Genomic DNA, 18,977 nt, shown 5'->3' on the forward strand with positions numbered 1-18,977 from the left:
ATAGCTTAGAAAAGTCATTTAATTCTCTGTATCTGTTTCCACTTTTGTAAGACTTGGGAGTCAGACTAGATCTTGTCCTGTGAAATGGGCTCTGAAGGAAGAGAATCCACAACCAAATAAATTCGAGAAATAGAACATACTTGACATTTCTCTTGAATCTAACTATGCACAGCAATATAATAAAGGTCCTAGGAGGATACTCCATAAGTAACCTGTCCAATTTTGTTTAATTCAGTTGTGTCTGTTGCAGCAGAAACCAATTCAAATTTTTTTTAATTTTTTATTTCTTTTCATCGTAACAGTATTCATTGTTTTTGTACCACACCCAGTACTCCATGCAATCCGTGCCCTCTCTAATACCCACCACCTGGTTCCCCCAACCTCCAACCCTCCGCCCCTTCAAAACCCTCAGATCATTTTTTTTTTTTTTAAAGATTTTATTTATTTATTTGACAGAGAGAAATCACAAGTAGATGGAGAGGCAGGCAGAGAGAGAGAGAGAGGGAAGCAGGCTCCCTGCTGAGCAGAGAGCCCGATGCGGGCCTCGATCCCAGGACCCTGAGATCATGACCTGAGCCGAAGGCAGCGGCTTAACCCACTGAGCCACCCAGGCGCCCACCCTCAGATCATTTTTTAGAGTCCATAGTCTCTCATGGTTCACCTCCCCTTCCAATTCCCCTCAACTCCCTTATTCAAATTTAAGCAACAAATAGACTTGTTGGTTTAAGTCACTACAAATGTTCTGAGGTGGTCAGGTGATCAGATATAGTTCAGTCTGCTTTCTAGATCTAGAACTTAGCTTTCCTTTTCATTCAGTTTCCTCTGCATTATCTTTACCCCTGGCAGACTTCCCTCATGGCAGTGAAATGGCTGCAGCAGCTCCAGCCTTCACGTCTGCATGTGGTAACTCACAAAGGGAAAAAGAAAGGTACTTCTGGAAGTATTCTTGCAAGGGCAAGGAAGCTTGTTTTCCCAAACCTCCTCACACCTCAGTGACCCCAATGGGTCACATGCTCATCCTTGAACCAATCCCTTTGAGTAGGAGACAGGATTATGTGAACTAAATTTAACTGAATCACAGTCCAGCATGAAGACCATCTCCCTGAATGCATATGTGCTACCCAGAGAAGATGTAAAACCCAAATGAAAATAATAATAATAATAATAAAGTATTTCTAAGAGAAGGGGGAACAGATATTGAAGAGACCACCTCTAGGGACTCAATACCGTCTTCTTAAAATATGTTTGAGCCTAAATTCTTTGTAAATTGCTTTGCACATATTAACAGGAGCATATAGTCTTGGGGACATTCTGTAAGGTTCAGTAAGGTTCTTCCAACTCTGAATCAATTATTGATTCTATAGAAGACCCTGGAATAGGAAGCTAGGAAATTCTAGGTAAATGTTAGTTATTACTTTAATTGATGGATGCTGGAGGACATTTCCTTTTGCCAAATATCGATGGCACATGATAGGGCGTCAGGCAAAGAGTACAATATCTAAGAGGACAATTTGTTTTTTGAGAACCATGTAAAAACTTATATCTCAGGCACTAGCTCTATCCATTTTGTCTCAGCATCACACATTTGAGAAATGTTGCCTCTGTGTGTGTGTGTGTGTGTGTGTGTGTGTGTATACATACACATGAGTGTCACTGAATTCTAGGGCCCTTAGAATTTTGCTCAACCCAATTCTATGCATCATGCAGCCCAGACTTGTTTATACTGCGAAAGACTCCTTTTGCAAACAGCAGAAGCCTTGTTAACAGAATTACAATCCTGTTAGAGCATTTTCTTTTAATATAGCAACTGTGCTTGTGGTCGAAAGGTGACCCATTAATCAGATTTATGGAATGACTTCAAGAAGAGATTAGCTTCAGAATTGTATTAGCTTACTTTCTCCCAGGGCTCAGTTTAATGAATCTAGGAACCATACCCAGCAAGAGATTTCTATCCTTCCATTCAGCTTAGTAAATTTTTGTTTGTATTCAGAAAACATGCAGTAAGGAAGCAGGGGTGAGAACAGAGGAGATCTGCGATGGGGTTTGTTCCCACATGATAATGAAACTAAGGCCCTCCCGGGTCTCAGCAGCAGTTGGTCACTCATTTGTTCCCAAATGTTCATTTGGGATCTATGTGTGTACACCACATAGTAGGCCCTGAGAAGACCCCACGGGTTCTCGGTCCAGGGATCACAAGGAACTTGTAAACAGCTACCTTGTCCCATGCATATGCACAGAGGGCACAGGCATTAAGGGGATGAGGTGATGCATCTGCCTGCAGAAAACATCAAGGTCGAGGGAAGCCTTCCCTGAAGAGGTGACATTTCAAGAGGCATTAGAACATGAGCAGCATTTAAATGGGCAGAGGAAATGCACTTTAGCTCATAACCTGTTCATGTGTCAACTAAAGGTTGTATGTGTGGCTTATGCTGGTATCAGAAAAACATGATCAAGAAACATCAGAAATTTAGAAGAATGGCTCAGATTAGAGATTTTGAAATTCTGGCTCTTTACCAATTCTTGCCTAGAAGTCAGGTGGCCACTGTAACAGACACTACAGGAGAGTGGCCAGTCTTCCGACAGCATGGCACTGAGGGCCTGATTTCCCAGCAGTGACCAGCTCTACTGGGAAGAAAGAGGCCTGACCTACAACCTGTTTTTAGTTGTATGTCAGTCACCTTTAATGCCAGAGCCCCTACTGGAAAGCCTGAGAATGCAGAAACCAGAAGTCCTGGTCCTAGGTCTGCCACTAATTAACTGTACGACATCAGGGAAGCCACTTAAGCAGTTGGGGCCCCATTTGTCTCATCTTTAAAGAGTGGCCGTAATCTCTATGGCGTATTTTTAAAGACACACAGTTGACATACCAGAGGGCTTGAAAATAACAGAGCTATAGAAACAAACTATACAATGTGTGCCAAAGGAGGGTGAAAAATGAGTGTTAACGATGGCATTTAAAATGTGACCTCTTACTGGATGCTTGGCGTCAAGGACTTTGGCCTCAGACCTAGGATTGTCCAGAACTGCCACATACCAAAGCCGTGACTGTGTGTAGTGATTTGATCCCTTGAAACTTCATTTCAACCCCTATAAAGTGGGAACAATACTAGCTCCCAATTCTTAGGGAACTGCGGAGGGAATGAGATCATCTTTATAAATTGTTTAACTTCCTGTTTGCACCATAAGTAGTACTAAGTACTTTTTTCCTTAATTTCCAGTGACTTCAACTCTAATTTTTTCAGCGTCAGGCCCAGCCTGAGTCTTTAACTTTCATGCTACACTCCACACACATGCAAGGGAGGCATCACTCATGTTAGTAATGAAAAACAAGGCTCTGCTCCCTTCTTTCTATTCAGTGTGGCAGAATCTGAAACCTGAAATCAAGAATCCCCTCTGGAACCTGGCCCTCTTTCCCCCTCCTCCCTTTTCACAGAGTACCTAAGCACACCCACACCAACAGTCACATTCAGTTAAAGGATCCAGATGGCCTCGATTAGCCCACAACCAAGGGCACTTTGTCCAACCCAACTTCTAACACAGAGCATGCATTAGAATATCATACATGTGTGGTTATTAACAAGGCAGTGGTTTGGACCCCATTTCACTATTATTTCCTCTAAATAATGGCTCTTTGGAAAACCTGAAGGAGAGGAGATGGTTGATAAGACAGAATTCAGGCTTTGCCAGGGTTATTCCAACATTGAGATACATAAAAACACTTTTCTCTAAAACTATGTCCCTGGGTTGCTGTGGGTGCTGAATGAGAGAATGTATGTTAAATGCTTAGCATAGTGCCTGACGCTCAGTAGCCTTCAGAAAATGTTAGCTATAATCATGATAGCCAGGAGTTACCATGAGCTTGACCCAAGACGATTAAGGAAGAAATGCCAATGGCTGGCATTTGAAACCACATGAGAGAAGACAAACTCTATAGCTAAAGAACTTGAACTCCAAGCTCTTGAACAGAACAAAATGGGCCTGAGGGAAAAATCTGAAAAATGCAAACAACAGACAAATGTCTAGTGTCATCTGAAGCATGGCCATGAAAAGCACCGCTGGCTGGAGTTTATGGCTCCGCAGCCCACTGCATTCATCCCACACATCTTTGCTCTGCATTTAGCATCAGCAAACTAGGCTCCGCTCTGAAGCGTCAATTTTACAAGCACCCTTGCTGCCTCCCCTGAGCTCACAGAAGGCCATAAACTATTTGGGCCAATTCAACTTGTCATTTCAGCATCGAATGCATTAGGTCTTCTCCAAGACTTAGTGTATGGAGGAGTCATAAAACAAGAATCCAGGTGTTCCCGAAGCTCTGACCTCATGTCAATGGGCATGATTTATATTTCGGCAGGTAGGGATTTATAGCCTCTGTTAAGGAGCTCACAGTTCCAAAAGGTGAGGCTCCTATTTTCAACCTGGCTCTAGTTGTTTAGGTCACCAGTTTCTGAGGCTTCATCTGCATGGTAGCTCACTCCCAAACAGAACCAAGAGACCACATCAAACCATGAAGCTTCCATGTCTGTCACTTATATGTCCAAATAGACACACCTGTGTCACCTTATGCAAGTTAGAAAACCTTTCTGGGCCTGCTTTCTCCTTTATGAAATGGAGATAATGGTAATAATAAAGATTGTTTCGTTATTAGGTAATATAATGTAGCTAAATAGTAATGTAGCTTAAGTGCTGGGCAGAAGATAGATAAGCATATTGTGTTGTATTGTGTTCTGTTGTGTTTTGTGTTGTGTTGTATATTACCAGAAGTCTCCCCCTGGCAAGTCCATAACAAAAAGAGAGAGACTAGATATCAAAATGGCTAAAAGTTTAGGAAAAGCTTCTCTTCTGCTGCCTCATATTCAAAACAAATCTGCACAGAATCAGTTACTAAATACTTACCAAACCTTCCCCATATGCTAGTCATCCCCCACCAGATCCTATGTGGGAACAGAAACATAAAGCTCAGGGGCCATCCCACCTCTCCACAAGTTTATTACATTGTTCAAAGTAAAAGAGACATGAAACAGTTAGGAAATAGGACCACAGAATGTCAGGAAATGGGGCAGAGAGAGGTGCACTAGTGCCCAGAGTTGAAAGTGAAAGGTCACATTTACATCTGCAGCGGCTCGAGGAAGGGCTTTTGGGGATGACCTCTCATGCCTTCAGTGCTCCCAGGCTGCTTCTCCATAATCTGGGAATGTGACCTTGATGGATTGCACCTGTTCGTCTCTTGTCCCCTGAGCATGGTGTTTCAATGGCCATCACTGCTTTGTGCCATTCTGTGCTCATTTCTGCTTTCTGTGTGGGACAGGTGTGTGCACAAAGAGGTCAAAGAGTGGACTGTCCCTTGGAGCTTTGATACAAAGATGGGACTCTCAGTATAAAGAAGGACTTTAATAACAAACGTGACTGGTTGTGTTAGGCTCATTGGCCTCTGGGTGAGGTCACATTAATACATATACCCTAGTGACACTTAACCCCAAACTGCTGATTTGGGACATGTTCTCCCACCCTAATTTCAAGCCACCCCGAGAAATGCCTAAGCATCCTCAGATATAGGGACTGTCACTCTGTCTCTCAATATTTCCAGTCAAACCAGAAATCAAGGTACCCTGCCACTCCTCTGGCCCCCCACTATCCCTTTCTGGTACTTTTCTTAGTCCTGTAAGCCTGAAGCCCTCTCACTTGTGGGCTGTAGCTGACAGGTGGATACAGAGGGGAAGGAACAGCCAGGCAGGGCGCACTCACAACCCTGGCTCAGGCTGTCTTTAACGTAAATGCTTTAGCTTCTGTTCTATTTCCTGGAGCCAGGTCAGGGACAGAGGCCACACAACCCTTTATCTCTTTGTCCCTTTTCAAATCTTCTATACCTTCTTGCCACTTTCCTCCCCCAGGGGAAAATAAAGAAGAAGAAGAAGAAAACACCTCATTCATATGAGATCATAAAAATAGACAATTTCGCCCTCTCTAGTCTACCGTCTCCACAGCAATGAACCTGTTTGCTCCAAGCTAATAATAACTACAATGATAATAATAGCAGTAGGAATTGCCATTTGCTGTGCAGTCATTAAACACTTCTCATACATTATTTTAGTTAGCTCTCACTATAACCTATAGAATATATTTCAGTTGTCCTATTTGATAGATGAATAAATTGAGGGTCAGACAATAAGGCAGTAGATTCAGGGCAGTACCACATGTAAGAGATAGTTCCAGGTTTCAAATCAGGCTCACCTGACTCCAAAACTTTTAACCATTCTCTGGTACTGCCTCTACCTCAACACACCACTGGCAAACCAATAGGACATTACAAGTATTCCTGAGGCAGCCACAGGGCCCTGAGTTCTCTTCCTTGGCACCATGGAAAGCGTATAGGTTCTAGAGCGAACTTTGTTACTGTGTACCTTGGCCAGGTCACTCCTAGCCTCAGTTTCCTTACCTGAATAATAGGAGTAGAATTGGAAATCCATCAAATCCCTTCTCTCCTATTTTATTGTTGTTGCTGTTCATAAAGATTTTCATCACCATACACAAGGTCATCTGGATTTTCTCCTATGTTAACTTCTGAAAGTCTTATAGTTCTGTGTTTTGCATTTAGGTCTATGAGAAATTTTGAGTTAATTTGGGGGAAAGGTACAAGGTCTGTGTCTAAATTCATTTGTTTGTCTGTGGACATCCAGTTCTAGCACCATTTGTTGAAAAGACTATCTTTCCTCCATTATATTGCCTTTGGTCCTCTGTCATAGATCAGTTGAGAGTGTGTGTGTGTGTGTGCTTCTGAGTTATCTCTTCTGTACCATTGATCTGTTTATCTGTTCTTTCACCAATACCACACCGCCTTGATTACTGCAGCTTGAAGTCCTGAAGTCAGATAGTGATAGTCCTCCAATTTTGCTCTCCTTTAATAGTATGTTGGCTATTCTGGATCTTTTGCCCCTTTGTATCAACTTTAGAATCAGTGTGTCATCATCTGCAAATGAACTTGTTGGACAGCACTGATTTTTTTCTTTTTTTAGATTTTATTTATTTATCAGAAGGGGTGGGGGAGAGAGCAAGCACAGGCAGACAGAATGGCAGGCAGAGGGAGAAGCAGGCTCCGTGCTGAGCAAGGAGCCCGATGTGGTACTCGATCCCAGGACGCTGGGATCATGACCTGAGCCAAAGGCAGCTGCTTAACCAACTGAGCCACCCAGGTGTCCCTGGACAGCACTGATTTTAAGGGTATTCTTTCCTGGGAGTTTGTACCAGTAGCCGGAGCCCTAAGTCTTCAATCAGCTAGATTGAGTCCCTCTTTTCTGAACTTGGGAAAAGGATTCAGTTTTTAGAGTTTCCTGTGTTTCCATATTGTGTCACTGGGCCTGCCGTAAAATGCAATCATGGGCATAAAATGGGTGTCCCAGCTGTGAAGGAGAAGCGCTGGGCCTGGCAGAGCAGGGAGTTAGCCCTCACCATGATATTAAGAACCATCGTCATTGTCCCTGTCCTCATCATCGGCATCATCATCATCATCCTCAAAGGACCTTGTATTTATTGAGTTCTTACCAAGTGCAAAGCCCCGAGCTCAGTCCCGGTCATGGGTCATGTCACCAAACCTTCCAACAAGCCTCTGAGGCAAGCGCACCTATTACTGTCAACTGAAAAAACAAAGGCTCCGCGAGGTTAAATAACTTGCCCAGGTTCACATGGGTAATAAGCTGCGACGCGGAACTTCACACCCACCATTAACCCCTCCACTACACTCATTCGTCCTGGCATTCCTCTTCCGCCCTGGGGTAGGAATGTGGACTCTTCTACATCTGCCATTCAAGCTTCTGGAAGGACAGCTGAGGTCAGCTCATCATCCTGTTTTGAATAGATAGTCCCACAGACAACCAAACCTCCTGAGAAATCCTCTCTCCTCTAGTTCCTTGAAACTCTTTTTGTAAAACCCACACACTTGATGAATGGAGCCTTAAGCCTCCGCTCCTTCCCCATCTCCCTCCTTTCGCCTGCCTCCCCGTGGCATCCAGTTGGTTACAAACCTCTCTTGCTGTTTATTTCCCTCTTAATAAGCCCCATCTCCTCTCGGAAAGCCATTTAGCACGGCTCCACTTAATTTCTCCTCGAAGCAGAATCTGCCAGATGGAGTCTTCATCCCAAGCCATGTTGATTTGTCTTATTTTTAAACAGCAGTGAACACCCCATGAAACTAAAATAGCAGTCGGTTCCCAGGTGGGACTCGCTGAGCAAGGAGGTGATCAAGAGCGCGTGGAGTCATCCACCTGAGGCAGCTGTTCCGAATGACTTCCTCAGGTGGCGCCCAGCCAGCTGCTGGCCACAGCTGGGTGTCACTCAATGCAGGAGCATGCTGCTTTTCCGCATCAGCTGGGCTCAGCCACTCATCACTTCCTCTGGCTGGACCCCGTTTGGCTATGCATCCTTGCCTTTCCCACAAACATACTCACACTCCTGACTATTGAGGAGACAAAATGGACCCAGAGGACCAAGAGACCAGCACAAAATGGCCAAGCGAAACAATGAAATGTCTCATTTTTTACCCTGATATTTTTATCTCCAAAATACCTGATTTTTTATCACCAAAAATTTCTTTAAAATTTGACTCTGATTCTAGAACTAACTATATTTGATTTAATATAAATATAATTCATCAAATTATGTATCAGCTATTGCTAAACCATATCCCTACACACACACACACACACACACACACACACACACACCAGGTTTTTTAAAGCTAACATCCCAAAATCATGTTGATTCTATAGCTTCATTATCCCAGACACACATAATAGGTTGTGTGCGTCAAGGCATATGTGCCTCTGTTTCAGGTGTACACTCACAAAGATGGGCAGTCTCTTTCATAAGATAGGATAGGCCTACAACAGGGACTAAGAATGTTTCTTTACTTCCACATGTCATCCTAAGAAAGGATTAACCTAAAGGAAAGACAGAAGTGATAGTTACTTCTGATAGGCAGTGACTTCCCTGGGATCTGAGGAATAATAGAAATCAGAGACTGGTCTGACTTTCTGCATCTTGGGTGGCTCCCTGACCTCATTATACCCAGCATCCCAGTGGAAATTGACAACATTCAATCCCAGCTCACAGAAGTGACTGCTTGTAAAAATGTATATACCATAAGCTCATCTCCATAACTCTCCCTCGTCCATAACCTTAAGAGCCCAGAGCCCATAATAAGCAGTGGAGTCTGTTATTAGAAGGTGAAAGAATGAGGGATGACTATGTGGTTCAGTTGGTTAAGCGTCTGCCTTTGGCTCGGGTCGTGATCCTAAGGTCCTGGGACAGAGCTCTGCATCAGGTTCCCTCTTCAGTGGAGAGCCTGCTTCTCCCTCTTTCTTTGTTGCTCCCCCTGCTTGTGCTCTCTCTTTCTCTGTCAAATAAATTTAAAAAATCTTTTTACTAAAAAAAAGGCAGCGTTCATAGATGAGGGTATGCTGGCCTTGCCTCTGATATGCCTATGTATGCAGCAATTCCAACTAGCATTTGCAAATCTTCTGAACCAGTGTGCTCTGGAAGCTTTGGCAATGAGGATATTGCTCAGAATCTAAGGCATTTTCACTAAACTCAATTTCAAATACCAGGCAGAACGCTGAGATTATAGGGATCAACTGATACCCACCATCCCCAAAGGCATTACCTGATAGGACACAGAAGTCAAAGCTGGGAGGTGGGGAAGAATGTGGACAGGTTGAGTGATAATCCTTTATTCCTTGGGTGAATTTTGCTATAACATTTAGGAATTTTTTGTTTTGTTTTAAGCGCCCTCTCAAAAAGAAGAACAACAAAAGCAGTAGAGAAAGCTAGTCTTTCTTTGACCGTGTGAGGTTCCTTCTCCCACAGAGAGTAGGGGCCATTCCAGTTCCTTTAGGTAGCCTTATACTCAAACATTTATACTCTGAAGAAAAAAAACAAATCCTTCCCGGAATCAGCAGAGAGACCATGAATTATTTGACAGTAATATTCACATTCCTGGCGGAGGAGTAGCCACCCCAAATACATCAAGAAACAAACAGGTATATTTCCAAAATGGCACTGAGAAAAAATATGAGGGGTACTGTCCCTATTCTTTACAGGAAAAACAAGTGGTAAAATAAGTTGATGGAATCAAAAAAGTGTTTAGAAACCTGTTAAATGTCTTTCCATGGAAAGAAGCACTATTACTATTACTAAAATGGCACAGGTGCATTGCCCCCCCAAATCATCAGAAGTGGTGGCATTAGTCATGTGGATGATATTGCCCATGGACTGATTATACCAGTGGCTGCTTTACTGTGCTTTCTGGAGCCATGGGAATGTCCACAGAATTCTTTGGGTCTTTAGCATGGCAAGATGCTCCCCAGTACTAATGTCCCTGATTATCTTATAGATTCAGATCAGACCTTTCCTTGATTGGTCTTCCAAATGAAACCACACTCGTTTCAGGGGATTAGGAGAGTCCTCTGCATAGATCTTTTATGACAAGAACAATGGTGTCTTAGCAGGGCTTATCTGAGGTTCTCCAGAGCGCACCAAAGAAGAAAAGAAGACCTCAAACCCTTACCCACTTTAGGGACTTTTATGAAGTTAAAAAGGAAAAGCAAAATTCCAGTCACATCTCTTTTCCTGTGAAAGAGTAGTCTTGTCATGACCAGGGCACCCAGATTCCAACAGAAACATTAACATGCCAGGGGGACTCAGCACCAGTGGAGAAAAACAGCCAAGACCTTGCTTCCCTGGGCCTGACTGGGCTCAGGGGTACCCAGCTGAAAACCAGCTGGGCTCAGTTGAAAAGACCATGTGTACAATATTGGTTTGGTTCCAAATCCCATATTTAAAGAGGAACATTTCCAAATACAGCTCTAGACAAAACAGCCCACACTTTCAGGACAGGCCTTGAAACTGTCGTACAGGAGTCATGAAGGGCACTTGGAGAGTTAAATTTGACTTGGCAAATCCAAAAGGCTCCCAGAAATACCTGATAAATGCCTTAAAATATTTACAAAATGGTAGAAGATGGAATAGATTACCCAAGAGAGCAGAACTAGTTCAGTATTTGGCTAAGTAGAAGGAGGACTTTCTAAGACGAGAGCTCCTTGAAATGGAATGTCTTGGCTTGGGTAGTAGGGAGTCCTAGTGCTGATGGTGCAAAAGCTGAGACCACCAGAGACCTGAGGAAAGAGGGGAATACTTTTGAGAAGGTAGGATCTCCAAGCATTGAAAACTGTGGGGCTGGGTGCCAACTTGGATCTGGGCTTGGGTTTCAGATATTGTTGTTAAGACCTTGGGAAATTTTTCTTTGACCTTCGATTTCCTCATGTGTGAACTGGGCCTAATAATATTCATTTCAGTAAGCTATTATACAAATAAAGACAATATTAACTATCACTAATACTTGGCACAGTAGATATGCTGCTACATTTGTGATTATTGCTGCCACTCATATCTGAGCTTGATAAATGGGGTGGGAAGAGAAAGTTCATAATTTCCTGGGATTTCTTTAACCCTCTGGTTCTATGATAACCATGGGTCCCATCCCGTCAAACTTCTGGTGCTATCTTTCTAACTCCCTGACTGCCCAGAGTTTTCCATTTCAGCATCATCCCAGATCTTTCTACACAATGGTTTATATCCTCACTTTCCTATGGCCACTTTCTTAATCAGAAACACTCTTTCCTGAACAACCTTTCCTTGCAACCCTGCTTCCTACAGTGATAACTGGCTATTCTGGAAAATGATGTCTATCAAGAGTACTAAAGTAATATGACTATGTAATCACCTTCTCCTTTAATTTTTTTTCTTCTGCTAGGAAGCAAGGCTGAGCATAGTACCTAGTCTACAGCCAACAGTCAATCAAAACTCTAAAGGCTCATGAGGACAGATCTTCTATTAGTGGGATTCTATAGACCATACTTAGCCTTTCTAGAGAGTTATGACGGTGGTTATTTGGGGCAAGGTAGAACACCAAACAATCTTGTGACGGGCTGTTTGAGGGATATTTAGGCACAGGCCAGGCCTTCCTCCATTCACTTATTAATTCTCTAGAGAACCTTAAAACTCACTATTGTTCTTCTCCCCAAGAAAAGAGCGGAGCTACGTGCAGAAATGCTGGAAGGATGTGCGTGTGGGAGACTTCATCCAAATGAAATGCAACGAGATCATCCCAGCAGACATACTCCTCCTCTTTTCCTCAGACCCCAGTGGGATCTGCCACCTGGAAACTGCCAACCTGGATGGAGAAACAAACCTCAAACAAAGACGTGTTGTGAAGGGCTTCTCACAGCAGGTAAGGCTCTTTCTAACATCTTAATACATGAGGTCAAAGGGAAGAAGCAAGCCAACTCTACTGGGAAATTGAACTTAGTCTGATAGCTAGAGGAAAGAGTAGGGGATGCCTCCTTTTCCCAAACACTTAGCTATACTTAATCTTCCCAGCAAGTCTCTTGGTGGCTATTATCCCTTTATCACAGATGGGGAAATAGTCTTAGGAAAGTTGACTAACTTCCTCAAATCCTCAGAATTCCTAAGTGGGGTCACACTCTATTAAGGAAACTGTGTTCTGTGCTCTGAAGAGTCTAATATCTCTTCAGTTACCTTTAGGACTAACTCACTTTTCCATGCTTATGCAGTCCTTGCCCATCCTCCGCAGCTCCACTCCCTCAATCACTTCCTCTTTGAATCTTCTCCAGAACTACTTTGACTCCAGTATAAGCTACAGGAAGGTATTGCTAACTATTTTTCCACTTGTGTACATCTTACCTTATCTCCTTGAGAAACAGGGAATGATCATCATCACTTTTAGTTAACGCCCATATACTTACATTACCATAGACATCATAAGGAAGTTACAACTGTTTGGTGGTTAAGAGCCCAGGCTCTGGAGGCTGACAGAACTGAACTCAAAGTCCAACCCAACCATTTATTAGTATTCTCACCTCAAGCAAGTTACTACTCTCTCACATCCTTATTCCCTCATCAGGGAAATGGGTACAAAAATAGTCCTTCTCCATTAGGATGATTCTGAAGACTAAAGGATGTGTGTAGGAATTATTTAGCATAAAGGTATACACATAGTAAGAAGCCCGTAAATAGCTAGCAGTAAATGTCAGTGGTGTTCAGAGGCAATATGTGTTGATAAATTGAAACTAGATGTGATATTCCAATTTTCAATTAGAATTCCTCTTGGAAGGGTTGGTTTTTAATCTAGAACCTTCTTCTGCCTGTGGAAAAGAATAAAATTCTATCAGTTTCTTCACTCTGTCAGCCTTTGGTGGGAGAGAAATTAGATGAGTCAGGGATTTAGGGGAAAGAAGGCAAGTGCTTCATTCCTCAGAGATTCTCTTGAAAGAGTTCAGTTATCCAGATGGAAACTTTTTGAGAGAAATTTCAATGACAACTTGACAACTGTGACAACTTGTCATACCTCACTTTGCCTCTCTCCAAGTACCCGATGAGCAGTTCTTGAAAAATCTCTTTGGTGTGATTGATTCAGTCCACAGAAACCTATTCTCTGACCTCTACATAGTTCTTCCCTAGTTCTGCTCTGAGATTCAGAGGAGATGAAGAAAGTAAGGAACAAAATGTAAGGTTTGGTGCATAGTAGGCCCATAATAAATTGTCTGTTACTGCTACCTCAGCTGTATTTACTACCCTGGGCATGGAAACCACCTTGACCACTTTGCTGCCATCTGCTTTTTCTTGCTATTTTGCAGGTTCAGTCTTTCCATTGGTCTCTCTCTGTCTCTCTCAAACAAATAAATAAACTCTTTTAAATAAATAAATAAATAAATAAAATTTAATATTTAAAAAGTAGCCTCAGACAGCTCTCTAAGAAGAAGGAATTTGGGCTGCCCTTTGCTACCTTGCTTCTCCCTTATGTCAGCGTGAAAAGATCTCTGAACATAAGTAGGATTCTCTTCTAACTCTTTACTATAGCATTTCTCAAATGTGTGGGACAGCCATGGAGAGTTGCAGGATAAATATATGTTGCAAAATCATAAAGTAGAAGACAATACGTTACAAATTTTCAAATATTTCACAGAGTACTGCCTGACATCTCAGGTAATTTAAGAAAGCTCAAGGAGGGAGAGGATGGGGACTAGTATGTAGCATCTCTAACCATTTCACCACAGAGAACTTTCGTTCCACAGAACATACTCGAGGACTACTGCAGGAGACGTAGGATCACAATTTAGGGATTTGGTCCAAATATCTTACAGGTGTTCAAGATGTGCCATCTTCACCACAGGAAGAAACTTTTAAAAATATATATGCATTTTTCCCCATTATCACTACATTATGGCTCTCTAGAACTGAGTAGGGGTCGGGCATGTATATTTTTAAATGCTCTCCCATATGATCGTGCCATGAGCCTACCACATACCAGCTTTTTTGAAGACCTGTCACCTCAAGTACTCACAAAAAAACACTTTTAATAATAAGAACAGAACTACCATCTCCATGCTTCTTAGATGTGCCTGTGCTTTTCCATACATTGTCTCTTTTAGTCCCTCCAACCACCCTATGAAGTAGATATTACTATCCTCATTTTACAGATGAAAACTGAGGAATAGAAGTAGAATATTTCACTATTGTCTCAGAGAAGATTTTGAGCACCTACAGATATGGTTTGTTGGGAAGTTTGATAGCTTAAAAAATAAGTAGTAAAAATAAATTTTTTTATAAAAGCATTTCTTAGTTTTCCCTCTAACCCTTAATGACTATAAAACCTTCACCTTGCCAAAAGGGTTTCTACTAACAGAGATTTATAGAAACTTCCCACCCCATCTGCACACCCATACCCATTTTTACCATCTTGAAGATGATGAGATATTATATTTTGTTAATTTAGAGTTGATAAGCAAACTTTGTCCCAGCTCCCCTAGATCAGCATTTCTCAAGACAGAGTGTGCCAAATGCTTATCTCAAGAGATAGTTCTTAGAAAACAAGTTTCATTGTCAAATCTGATTGGAAAAACTGTCCTGTGGACCCCTCTTAGAGGGTCCAATGTACATCAACATAGCAAGGTCTCTAAGAAGATCTGCAGTCAACAGATCTTTTAAACTTTCTTTAACCCTGAGTTTTCAGAACTATTTTTTGGCACAATAATTTTAGCATTCCCATGAAAATTTGGGAGGAAAACTAACATGGATTGTGGAGCATGCATGATCACAGTAGCTGAACAGTAAACAGAGAAGGACCTAGGCAATTCATCCTTCCCTTTCCTATATAGGTTCAAATAAAATCATAAACATAAAAGAGCTTCTCAAAAGTATTTCTCTCCTGTGACAAGTCACATCATTCTCAAGGTTGCCAAAGAGTCGCTTTCAAAATCCTTTTCTTAGAATTCAAGTTGGACAAGGCCAACTTTTTTTTTTTCAATTTAGAATTTTATCATGCTGGGTGATCTTTGAATTCACAAAATTATTGACCTGTTCTTAAAATATTTATTCCCACATCCCATTGCTGAGGAAAGGGAAGGAATCCAAAATTAGGCTTATGCTAAGGTCTGCCGAGCATGTCAGAAGACTTTATTAGAGAATTAAATTATACCATTCTCTCTATGATACCTTCTGATACCCAAAATCTCTTTTTAAAAGGATTTCCAAGATGAATAGGAGGCATTTAATAGAAAAGAGTATGTGAAAACAAGTATGTGCCTTTATTTTGGTAAATAAAAAATACCAAAGCCAAAGAATCAGAAATGAATTCTTCCAATTAATATTTCAGATGAAACATATTCCTGGCTATCTATTATCCAAATCACTGAATCCTAAGTCCTACTAAACTGAGTGTCAGATCATTTCCTAGTGGCCAGCCAAGTGCTTACCATGGCGAGTATGATATGTGGGTGAGCCTCTTCGTTGTCAACTGGGAGCTTGTTAAAAATGTGGAATATCAGGCCCTCCCATAAACTCAATCAGAATCTGCAGTTTAACAAGATCCCCCACATGACGGCCGTGCACAGCAGAACATTGAAAACTCTGGCTTAGGGCATCATCAACTGATGTAATAATTGTGCTTATCTGTTTATTGCCCAAATTAAAGATTTTTGATTGACTTTCCCTTTTAACTAGCTTGCCTTCCACGAAGGTTAGTGATTTTAAGCCATTTTCTCAGTTAGGAAGAACCACTGGAGCTCAGATCTTCTACAGTGAATGTGTGCACTGACTTTAACATATTTAGGCAGCAGAGCACTTTGCTGAAAGACTTGAGGGAAGATAGGGAGTCCTTTATCACCCTCCCATTTCAGTAATGACACACCTAGAAAGAAGCAAAAGGTAGCTATCCTCTCAACCCTGCCTGCCCTGAGAACCAGAGGAAAAAATCTCCTTTCCTGGGGGATTTTATAATAAGACCTGCCCATGGTAGGCTGTTGCAAGTTTCCCTTAAGAATGATAGTCTTTCTACCTATTGACCACTGCTTGATGTTGAGCAGAGATCATATTTTCTAGAATCCCTTCAATATAAAATCTACATCACGATATATAATGATAATAAGTAATATCAATAGATAAGTTGATTGATCATACACTGTGTACCATGGGCAGGTCTCTTAAGTGTTTTAGACCTATTATTTTTCTCCTCTCCATAAATAACCCTGCGAGGTAGGCACTTTGAATATCCCCACTTGACAAATGAGGCAAGAACAATTAAGTAACCCTCCTAGCAGTGAGCTGAGCTTGGATTTAAACTCAGGCAGAATTATTTAACTTTAACATTTTTTTTCTTTTTTTTTTAAGATTTTATTTATTTTTTTTTGGCAGACAGAGATCACAAGTAGGCAGAGAGGCAGGGAGAGAGAGAGGGGGAAGCAGACTCCCTGCTGAGCAGAGAGCCTAATGCTGGGCTCAATGTGGGGCTCAATCCCAGAATGCTGAGATCTTGACCTGAGCCGAAGGCAGAGGCTTAGCCCACTGAGCCACCCAGGCACCCCTTACTTTAACATTTTATTATGGATATTTTCAAGCGCATTCAAATGTAGGGAGAATAGTATGATAAATTTTTAATGTACCCATCACCCAATTTCAACAACCACCATAGCCAATTTTGTTTCATCTATAGCCTCACCCTCTTCACTCTGCAAATTATTTTGAAGTAAACTTCAGTGTTGCAGCACTCCACATATAGATACTTTAATTAATCTATCTCTCAAGGATACGGTTTTTAAAACATGCAATGATACCATTGTCACTGCTAAAATATTAGCATTAATTTCTTGCTGTCAGCTTTCAAGTCAGTGTTCAGTGTTTTCCAGTTTGTTTGAATAAGAATCCAAGTAAGTCTAAAGACCTAGATAAGTTTCTCTTTTACTCTAGGGGTTCCCTGCTTGGCTTTCTTTTTTTGTTTTACTTGTATATTCAGTTTTTGCTGCTGAAGAAATCAGGTTGTTGGTCCTATAAAATTTCCTACAGTCTGGATTTTGCTGATCGCATTGACCCCCAGCTGTGTCATTTAAACATGTTTCCCTATTCATTATATTTCTATAAATTAGCAGTTAGAGCTCATGCCTAAATCTGATTCAGGTTAGGTTTGTGTTTGGGAGTGTATATGTCACCGTTGCATGAATTGATTCCCTCCTATCTTGCTAAAGGTGACCAGTGAGTTTGTCTTTTTTAGTATCAATGTGCACTGATGGATTTAAACAGATTTGATATGTGTCAAATCAGTGCAGTTGTTATCTTTATTGATTACCCCATTTTTAGCTGGTGAGACCTTCTGTGAGTTGGCTTCTGAGCTCTTTTTCATGATCCCTGTAGTCTTAATAGATGGAGTCCCTTTCAATGTAAAATAGGATTTAGAAATCACAATAAGATATGTCAGAGGTATATACAGCTATTGGATTGATCATTATTTCCATGCCATAATGGACACAACTAGGATTTTTTAAAGATTAAATAATCAAGATTTATGCTGATACTTGAAATTCAGGACTAGAGGTCTTTACACAACCTCATCAATATGAAATATGTAAACCCTTCTCTCACATTAGGCAAAGTCCTTAGCCACTGTACTACACAGCCTATTTTACTACAAAGTCCCCTTGGATATTTGACATTCACAGCAATCCTTGGAAGTAGAAAAGGAAGGGATTAGTAACATTTTCAAGATGAGGAAACAATTGCAGAAAAACTAAATCTTATCAAAGATTACCCCACGAATGCAGTGTTATGCCAAAATTGGAACTCAGTTCAGATGTACATGATTATTTTTCCCATTGCTGAAGGGATTCTTAGATCCTTTTATGTGTATATTTTACTTCTCAAGTAAATACAATTTTCACAGATATGAAAATACTGCAACTATACAAGTTTTGGTTGTAATTATTTGCAATAACAATAATTAGATCAGGAAGGAAATAACCTTACAAAAAAACTTACTTTTATTTTTGATAGCCCTCCGACCTATTTTTGGCCAGAGTTGTTCTATAGCATGAGCACCACACACACACACACACACACACACACACACACACAAGCACACAAACATTGGAGATCCCCTCCCCTTCCCAGTGTTTAGCAGTATTTGGAAACTTCTATTAAAAAGTATTTTTCTATTTTTGTCCCTTCAGGGCCTTACGAGGAAGTGCTGCTACGTTATGTGAAAGATATAATCATGCAAAGTGTTAATAGATGATAGCTTAAACTTTTCCTCCTCCCCACTATCTCCATATACCATGAGAACATATTTACCTTTGAAGAGTGGCCTTCGCAGTCATAACCACCAGGGATAATTGGGAATATTTCAGGCCAGTGTGGGAACTATTTGATGTCTCAAAGGAGAACCATACCAATCTAGTATAAGGATTAGGCAAGACTCTTCATTGCATGTGACTGAACTCTGATTCATAGTAGCCTTGACGGAAAGAGAATTTACTGAAAGAAAATAAGGTGAAATGGGCCTTAGGGTAGCGTCAACCAGAAATTTAGAATCCATCAGTGCAACCCTCGCTTCTTGTCTGGGTTTCTCGCCATGTTTGGCTTTC

The 18,977-nt window shown here is 41.3% G+C and overlaps 1 protein-coding gene across 3 annotated transcripts in view; it reads left to right on the top strand.

Moving 5' to 3' along the window:
* ATP10B (ATPase phospholipid transporting 10B (putative)) overlaps window positions 1-18,977 on the top strand; it is a 257,557-nt gene that overhangs the window by 162,638 nt on the left and 75,942 nt on the right. For all 3 annotated transcript variants that reach the window (XM_032337124.1, XM_032337123.1, XM_032337125.1), the window contains one exon: window positions 12,073-12,277. In XM_032337124.1, the coding sequence (XP_032193015.1) occupies window positions 12,073-12,277 (205 nt within the window). The remainder of the gene's footprint in view (window positions 1-12,072; window positions 12,278-18,977) is intronic.

Source organism: Mustela erminea, chromosome 3 (assembly GCF_009829155.1).
Source record: "Mustela erminea isolate mMusErm1 chromosome 3, mMusErm1.Pri, whole genome shotgun sequence".
Taxonomy (NCBI): domain Eukaryota; kingdom Metazoa; phylum Chordata; class Mammalia; order Carnivora; family Mustelidae; genus Mustela; species Mustela erminea.